Source organism: Lissotriton helveticus, chromosome 7 (assembly GCF_964261635.1).
Source record: "Lissotriton helveticus chromosome 7, aLisHel1.1, whole genome shotgun sequence".
In the NCBI taxonomy this organism is placed as follows: domain Eukaryota; kingdom Metazoa; phylum Chordata; class Amphibia; order Caudata; family Salamandridae; genus Lissotriton; species Lissotriton helveticus.
The window spans coordinates 1,898,394,887-1,898,404,674 of NC_136068.1; the positions used below are offsets into that span (position 1 = coordinate 1,898,394,887).

At 40.2% G+C, this 9,788-nt stretch overlaps 1 protein-coding gene across 1 annotated transcript; it reads right to left on the minus strand.

The window, feature by feature from the left end:
• Positions 1–528: 528 nt before the first annotated feature.
• On the minus strand, positions 529–1,494 carry LOC144769898 (olfactory receptor 5V1-like). Its single transcript, XM_078654091.1, has one exon. It carries the CDS (start codon positions 1,492–1,494, stop codon positions 529–531), a length of 966 nt encoding a protein of 321 aa, XP_078510217.1.
• Between the last annotated feature and the right edge of the window lie 8,294 nt (positions 1,495–9,788).

Genomic DNA, 9,788 nt, shown 5'->3' on the forward strand with positions numbered 1-9,788 from the left:
GCTTTTTTCAGTTGAAGTGCCAGTCTGTGTTGATTACAAGCACACTACCCACCCAGAAAGACACTGCTTCATTGGTCTTCACAGACATTGGGACCGCCCACAAAGTAGTACTTTATTATTTCTCCAAACCAATCGAAATGCTTTCCAGCATAGACGGAATTTGTACAATTGATATGAAAAGGGCATTGGAATGTTCCATATTTTATGGTATGTGAGGTAAAATGGATTTCTACGCAAGGAACAATGTTTTCTAAATGACTTAAATAGTGGGGAAATAAAAATGCATAAAGAAACATAGCTCCTCCAATTACTCTGTAGCATGAAAGTCAAACGTTTCTCATGTGTGCATCCAGTGGTTTTCAAAACCAAGAAAATACTGAAATGTATTTTAATGAATGAGAAATTTTAGCCTAGACTCTACCTTTTTCTACTAATTATGACCATTGAGAAAAGGTTCTTTAATTTTTTTTTATAATAATAGGTATCAAACGTCAATGAAATGCCATTTTTAAAAACCACATGTTTGGGTCACTTGCTTACGGGCTTGACTTTTCTCCCTAAATGTTTCTTCAGCGCCTCCTTCATGTCCTTGTTTCTAAGGCTGTATATGAGAGGATTGAACAGGGGGATGAAAGCTGTGTAGAGTACAGCAAGCAGCTGGTCTTGATTCAGTGACAGCGCTGATGCAGGGCGCACATACATGCAGATGACAGTACTGTAGAAAACAGTTACCACAATGAGGTGGGATGCGCATGTGGAAAAAGCCTTGAATCTCCCCTCAACAGACCGGATTTTTAATATCACAGAGATGATGTAGATGTAAGATGCAATAGTAACCGAGAATGGGATCAGCCCGGCAAACATGCCTTCGATGAAAATCACTAGCTCAACTCTGCTTGTGTCGCTGCAGGAGATTTTCATCAGGGCAGTGATATCACAGAAGAAGTGGTTGATGGCATTGGAGCCACAGAAGGACAGCTGGGAACCCAGAACTGTGGGAGGTAAAGTATCCAGAAAGCCTGGCATCCAGGAAAGAGCTGCCAGGCTGAGACAGGATCTCTTGTTCATGAGGATGGCGTATCGGAGAGGATGGCAGATGGCCACATAGCGATCATAGGCCATGGCCGCTAGCAGATAGAATTCAGTGCTTGTGAAGGACAAAAAGAAGTAGAGCTGGGTCAAGCAGCCAATGAAAGAGATACTCTTGCTTTTGTTCAATAGAATGGCTAGCAGTTTTGGGTAAGTTACAGAGATGCAGAGGATATCCAAGAAGGAAAGATTCTGCAGAAAGAAATACATAGGAGATTGTAAGTGAGGGTCTACAAACACTGCCACAGTGATCAGAAGGTTGGCACAGGACGTTGCAAGGTAGACAAGCAAGAACACCAAAAAAAGGAGTGGTCGCAGTGGTGGGACAACCAAGAATCCCACAATAATGAATTCCTTCACCAGTGTTTGTTTTTTCCATTCCATCTGTTCTTCAGGACTTGACATTGCGAGACAAAATATTTTGCAGAGGAAACACTTAAGTTATAAGTCATCAAATTCTGGTGCTTAATTCCCTGTGACCTAATGCCTCGACGTTATGATTAGTGATGAATGCAACATGAGTGTGGTCTTGAAAAAGTCAGTCAGACCTTGGAAATTCTACAGGAGGCCTGGTTGGATGTCTTATACATATGGTGTTCAGGCAAGGCTTCTCAGCAAACACTCAAAGAAGACTCCATCTTCATTGCATAGACCTGTACGTGGAAAGGACAGAATATGAGCTAGAGTTCACACTGGCATTATATGATAAACAATTAATTTCCTTTCATTATTGAAATATTTGAGTGGCTCCTTCTGTGACCACAGCACATACCAAACGTCCTGTTTTTTTGTTTGTTTTTTTGCAACACTTACTTTCTTTTGAGACACCGTAGCTAGGTATTTTATGGGATTTTATATGAGGTATTTTGGTGTATTCTGCTAGTAATATTTTTTTTATTTTTTAGTAACTAAACATTGACACTTGGGGGCCCATTAGGATGTCGGGCGGATTGCCCCCACCAGGCTGGCGGTAGCCACAGCCAGCCTGGGGGGGGGCAATCCGCCCGACATCCTCACTCGTTTTACCCCCTGCCATATTAGTATGGCGGGGGGACCTCGGCGGACGGAAAGACCGTCCGCCGCTTTTCCGCCCCGGTCGCCTTGCGGCAGGGGCAGAAAAGACATAATATGGTGGCGGTGTCTATCAGACTCCGCCAGCCATATTATGATGGGCATTTTACAATGCCTTTCCGTGGTGGCAATGCCGCCACGGAAAGGCATGCGGTCTTCACTATGTAGGCCCCCTGCAGGCCCCCAGAGTGTAGGAGGGGTGGGGGCTGCACACGGGGGGTTCCTGTGGTACCCCCCCACATTTGCATAAACAAAGCGGCAGGCACCGCGCGGTGCCTGCCGCTTTGTTTATGCAAATGCTGAAATGCATATCTAGCACTGTGGCGGGCGGTGCTGGGAGCACCGCCCGCCACAATGCTACAAATGCAGGATGTGCCCGCCAATGCGGTGGGCACATCCTAATGTCCCCCACGGGACCCCCGCCCTCATGGCGGGCGGTCCCAATCCCCGCTAGGATGACGGGCGGACAAAGTCCGCCCGTCATCCTAATGGACCCCTTGGTATTGGTTAATTTCCAAGATGTATTGGTGTTTGCAAATACAGTTTAAAGAGGTTTAGTGCTTGAGCTCCAGGTTTTCAAAGATCATGACATTGTCTATAGGGTTTGAAGAGGTTGGATGTTTGTGCATTGCATTTAATGAGGTTAGATTTTTGTGCATAAGGCTCTATGATATTGAATGCCTGTGCGTAAGTCCTTCAGAGGATGGGTGTTTGTACAATGGGTTTAATGTAGTTAGGTGTGCATGCATTGGTTTTAATGGGATGGCTGCTTTTGGATACTGATTAAACAGATTGATTGTTCATAGGATGTTAGTTTCTTGTGCTTTGGGATTGATGAGGTTGTGGGCTCGTGCAAACACTTTTATGAGGTTACGTGTTTCTGCAGATGATTTTCAGAGGTTGGACAATCATCTATGGCGATTTATGTGGTTGGTCATTTATACACATGGCTCTCATGGACTAGGTGCTGAGAGGTCACTTTTCCCACCACCTGTGAATTCTCTATAATGGTTCTCTAATTCAAAGAGGATGAATTTATAGTCCTCTGCATCAGACATGAATCATTCTTCCAAAATAGACATTCCTACCTGCAAGCTATCTTCCACCACTACTAACCAAACCAAATCGTTTAAGTCATGAAACATGATTAAACTCATTATTCCTGTAGCCATGGAGACAACATATGGTGATATAATGACGCTTTCAAGGAGTTGTGCAGTGGAAGTACTTTTATTCAAAACTCACTGAATTGACATACTCCTCCTTGCTGTAGAGGAGAACTAACAGAAACACTGTTTCCAAACATGTTGAAATTTAAAGAGTGCTCCAATAATGCTATTGATACATGTATTTTTACTTATTTAGAGTTAATAAAAGTGCAGCTTGCAATCATGGCATTTCTTCAGCATGATTATACAAAACTTTTCATGGTTTGATCCAGTGTCTCATAAGTCTTATAATACACAATTACAATAATAGTCTTATGAGATGTGATATACGAATGATTGGATTTTTTATTATTGGCCACAAGGCTCAATACTCCATCCAGAGTGCCATTGCTTTTAGCATGGGAATGAGTTGTCGTCATGCCCAGGGTAAGCGAGAGCTATAATGGTTTGTTGCACTTGATTCTACTAATGTGGTACCGGTCCATTTATCAAACTACTACTCACCCTGATAAATAGATGTTGTAGGTTATAACTGGGCCTTTATTTTCCTTGAAGTACATGTTAAATGACCATATGAATGTATGTATGAAAATCTTATGGTTGTTGGAAAGCATAATCAAATTAGTGGTAGTCAGAGTTATCTGTCTTTCTTTCCAGCTTAGACTCCTGCACAACTCTCCTAGTTACCATTCTCATTTAATTAATTGTTCAGCGTGCTGTCTCACTTACATTGTCCTCTCACAAGATGTACATTGTTCTGTTCTTACTGAAACTACAACCCTCTGCCAGTAGCTCAAGTTGTGAACTGAGAAGAAAACCCTGGACTGAAAATGTAGTTAAATCTGGCTCCCCTCGAGATCCGGCCCGCCCAGAACAACTACTGATGTAAGCAGATCTTAACATGCAATAGTGCGTCCGCTGAAGAAAAAAACATCAATAGACCAAGCAGTCTTATAAAATCTATGCACAATTTCGTTGCTACCATTCGTCGCAAAGATTGCAGAAAAAGTAGCAAATAAACAGTTAACCAATCATATCCAGAAAAAATGATCTATTTCACCCCGCCCAGTCTGGCTTCTGAGCAGCCCACTCGACTGAATCGGCTCTGCTCTTGTCCATTGACACATTGAGACGCTGCGCGGACGAGGGGCACACAGCGGCAATGATCTTACTGGACCTAAGTGTGGCGTTCGATACCGTCTCACATGGGCTGCTTCTACACAGACTAGAGGAATGTGGTATTTAAGGTACTGTATTACACTGGATGACATCCTTCCTATCGTTACGTAGTTTCCAAGTCTTACAGCAATCACAACTTTCTAAGACTATCCTATTGCCCCAGGGAGTCCCACAGGGATAAATTTTGAGTCCCAAGTTATTTAATCTGTATGTAGGACCACTGGCAGAGCTTGTGGAAAAACAGCATGTCACCATCGTATCTTACGCTGATGATAATCAGTTAATTGTGACACCATCAGGAAACAATAAATAGGAAGCGCTTAATTTTACTAGATGCTTATAAGAGGTAACAAGATGGATGTCCGATCATTGCCTGAAATTGAACGGGAATAAAACAGAGGTAATGATAGTGGGCAATGCACCGAACATATGGTCCTGTGCATGGTGGCCGGAAACATTGGGACAAGTTCCTACTCTCAAAATGGAAGTTAACAATTTTGGAGTTTGGTTCGATCCTAAATTGTCTTTCGATGGCCAAATATGGAAAGTAGTGGGTAAATGCTTTGGCATCCTACAAATGTTGAGAACAATTCTGTACCTTCTACCAATTAATACAAGGAAAACCATAGTGCATGCCCTGGTGACAGCACAATTGGACTATGGAAACGTACTGTATCTGGGAGCACCTAAAAGGGGGCTAGCCAGATTACAGGTGGTGCAAAATGCTGCTGCCTGGCTTATACTGAGTCTCCCCAGAAGAGCTTCCACAAGGAAAGCCCTGAAAGACTTGCACTGGCTGCCAGTGGAGAAAAGGTTTCTATTTAAGTCAATGTGCTACTGCCATAAAAAAATTGCAAAAAAAGGACCACGTTACCTGCACCCTCTAATTTCACAATATATTCCAGGCCACAGTCTGCGATCAGAAGGAAGGGCGCTTGTGAAGGTTCTTGGAGTTCGGAGTGCAAGAGTGGGGGCATGGTCCTTCAGTTATCGTGCTGCAAAGTCTTGGAACGGGCTCCCGGAAACTATAAGAATGGAATTATGCGAAGCTAAATTTAGGAAGAAGTTCAAAACATGGCTATTCTGCTCTGCGTACTAAAGTAAAGGATAGCCACAGGAATGTATCAGCGGATACATTTTTGTGAGGTGTCTAGGGTCGTCTCTAACTTAGCGAGTCCGTTCAGCGCGGGGACACGCCGGTGTGCGTAACCACCAAGAAATGGTAAAATAAAATAAATAGTCAGTGAATTTTCCAAAATGCACCTCTTATACAGAAACACTTGGCAATCACTACCCTGGATTATCTTGTGGTTTTTGCTCATGGCAGGACCAGTGCTTCATTTGTGAAAGAAAGAGAGCTGGTGCCCGAGGTGAATTCACCCCAGAACTCTTTACTCCACTACAAGATACTGCTGCCCCTTCATCTCAGCCTTGTATGTTTGTGATTTCTCCCTTTGTGACGTTTTTCTATCTTTCTTTTTCTCCGTCTTTCTGCTTTGTTTATTTTTTCCCTTGCTGAAAAATAAGTGCGAGTCCCCACATTTGAGTGCCATGGCCACCACTGCAACTACTGCCTCGAATTAAGTACTAGGGAGATCCACTTATCTAAGATGCATATGAAGCATAGTGACAGAATGTCCACCGAATGATTGCTCCAGTGTGTGAACCTGAAAGAGAAATGTAATGAGCACATCTTCACTGAGGTTTGGAGCTACATCGGAATGCAATGGAATATTTGGAAATGCAAAATGTCCTTAGGGCTGGAAATACACAAGTCCCTCTAACTACCCAGTGTTCAACTTTTATCAAAAGAATATTTGCACACCTAAGCAGAGAATGCATATGATGAGAGACAGAATCCATGGCTGCCTACCTTTTTGTGTTAGGACCAAAATGCCTAAAACCACAGAAAATATATAGGTTCCGATAAAATATCCTTGAAAAAATATCATGAGACACAAATATCATGTCATTAAAACTGTGAACCAAAAATATTGTGGCTCAAAATATCACAGGTAATTTAGCGATTTTTTTAAAGATATTATTTAAAATTGTAGTTAAAAATATTCTTCTGTTATAACATTGGAATTTATATTTCTTAGATGTATTTTGTGTATTTTTGTGTATTTTGTTTTTTTTTCTTGCATTTGTTTTTGATTGTTTGCATTTTTAGATATAATAATTTTAGAAGCAGGATGGTGGTTTAATAGGGGAATAGGGTAGAGAGTAATTTAAATATTTTAATTGTTAAAGTCTGTTATATTTAAAATGTTGTGGTGTTAATGTTTATTTCTAATTATTAAAATACAATTTTGATGGTAAAATTATATAATTTGTGTTTTTATTTTTTGTAAATATGCAACATTTTCATTTGTATATGAAATGTATTTTCCCAAAATTGTTGTAATATTGTTAATTATATTTCACATTCCTAATAATATTATATTTGGTTAACATTGTGATCAAATGTTTTGTGTTGCTTGACAATTTAAGCTATGATTAATATTATTGAAATTAATAAATTACATTAATTTTAGTAAATTGACTGTTTTTTATTGATGTGTTTTTCCAAGTTTTTTACAATGAAAGTTTTAAATTCAAGTTTTTCATTATCATTAAAAAAAATGGTCTTTATTATTTTCATATTTGTATTAAATTACTACTGTAATTATAGTTAAATATTCAGTATCAGGGATTCTATTCTTAAGCCAGTCCAACAATCTAATGAAGACCCCAGGTGGTCTGGCGGGTCTTGTTCCACGGCAAACCTCAGATTGAGGAAGGCCTTAAACTCATATCCTAGTGTTAGGTCCGAGATTCTTCAGGTAAAGTGGGAACTATATAAAAGGGACTGGGAGTTTTTGGAAAGTGCAGCCCTCATGAAGGACATTAGGTTTTTGGAGTCATGTAAAATAACTTAGAAGAAGGAATTATCCTGCTAATCCTCTCCTGCAAAATAATATTCCAGATTCAGACTAGGTTCTAAATTTTACTTCTATCTATCACACCGAGGACAATCCGAATATGCTAGCTAATCTATGTAATAGATTACAGCAATTACTGCCCCTTTTTATATCTGTGCAGGAAGGGGAACTGGCCATTTAACACAGTACTGGTGGGAAAGTGCCAGGTCAAGACAGGGCTCCAATGGATTTGATTAAATGTATGCCCGAGCAACGGGCCCATTGATTACTAATGTTTTTAACTGTTACTTAACAACGAATATACCATAATCTTGGAGCACATCAACAATTGCGATCGTAAGTCTCCCAAGTGCTACTGTCCAATTTCGCACATCAATAGCAAATTCTAATTATATGGTGGAGTTATATTCGAGTGCTTAGTCAAATGGGCTGCTGATAATGGCTTCATTTCTCCTTTTCAATTTGGATGTTGTCCAAATTTAGGTACAAATGAGGAGTGTGTGAACCTAGCTCTGACGGTTAATAGGTACACCCAGCCCAGATGGTGCCCCATTTATCTTGCCTTTATGGACATGTCCACTGCCTTTGATTCAGTGAACAAGACCAAACTGTGGCTAGTGTTGCTGGATCAAGGAGTGAAAGCCCCCCGGTGAATTTTCTGTATTCCTTACATGCAGATCTTTCAGCTAGAGTGTGTGAAAACACTCACGGCAAGCTATTACCTGATTTCCCACTGAAGAGGGGAGTGTGGAAGGGGAGCGTATTGGCACCCCTTCTTTTTATCCTCTATATAAATCGTTAACAGCTCACCTAATTTCCCCTCAAGTCAACACCACCAGAATGACAGGCAATCCGATGCCTGCCTTACTCTATGCTGTAGATGCAGTCCTTTTAGCCTTTACTCCTAACGCACTATTGCAGCTGGTGAAACGTTTTGCTCTTTTTATGCAAGATCTTGATTTAATAAACTAATTACAGTAAAAATCATATAATGTCTTGTGGGACAGGTAAATTAAGGTCCCACAAGACAATTATCTGGGTTTGAACTTTAGTTCCTCAGGGCCTTTGCATTTCCAGCTCAAAAACCCTATCCTCAAAGTTAGTAGAATTGCAGGGACATTCTGCAATCTTTTTAGACCCGGCACGAGAGGGACTGTCTTGCCAGCCTTAAAGGTGTACAACTCGTAGTGTATTAGTGCTGCTACCCATGGTGCGGGTTTGGGGTTTTTAATAAAAGTAACTTCATACAGGCAGAAGAACATCATTTCTTTGTCAGATGTTGAACTTACTGCCTACTACCTCTAGCGTTATTGTCCATTTACAGATGAACCTGGATTTTATTTCTGACAAGGTCCACCTGGCGCCTCTCTTGTTGTGTGTGGGTCAGTATCTGGACAAATCCGGCAGCAACCTTATGCAGGGATATCATGCTCGAGTGTCTCAACTTTGAAAAGGCTTTTACTATTCTGTGGTTGAGTTATATTCAGGATAGTCTAGTAACTATAGGATTGTCTTCTCTGTGCACTGACCCTAGCAGCATCTCTAAAGCTGACCAGACAAAGGTTAAAGCAACATTCCTGGAACAATGTGAAATCCAAGAATAAAAAATTAGGTAGTAAAATCATCAGTCTTAAATTACTATAGATCTTTAGTTACAGGTGAACCCCCTATGTATTTATCTATTGATCTTACACAATAGGAGTGATCACTTCTTTTCCGTTTCAGGGCAGACTCAATATATAAGTCCCCATGTTCTAAAAGTGTCCCAGACTTAGGGGGTAATATAGTATAATCTAGCTCTTGTGACAATCAATCTGCACAAACACTGTTGCACTTTTTGTTGTTTGCAATTTGCACAGTTTGCCACATAAGCACTTTGGTGTACAGTAGCTCTGCTTTATTTAAAGTTGTTGTTAGCCGGAAATTTCTTAATGTGTCCTTTTGAAATTATCTATCCGGGCAAGAAAAACAAAGATAGGGTAACTGCACATTCATCTTTGTGTTGTCCTATCATTTTCATTGCAATTGTTAGCTAAATGTATATTTAAAATTTTAGGATGTGATACTTGCATCCTGTTGTTGTTTTTATCCATTTGTATTTTATAAAATTCTGTATTAATGTATGTGATTTATTATATGATCTACATATAGATAAACAAAGATTTAGATTTTTTTTAACTGCAGTGAATAATTGTATTTTTGTAGTACTTATTATTTTTACGACCTCAGGATGAACACACTAAGGTTGACAGATCTAACACCACATAAACCTCCAGGAGTACGTTTTGGTTAGTCTCCGAACTATCCCTCTAGGTCAAAACATAAAAAGTAGAAAAAAAGACCTTGTCATTTCATT

Coding starts and splice junctions, on each gene's coding strand:
- LOC144769898 (XM_078654091.1), bottom strand. CDS start 1,494: ATGTCAAGTCCTGAAGAACAGATGGAATGGAAAAAACAAACACTGGTG.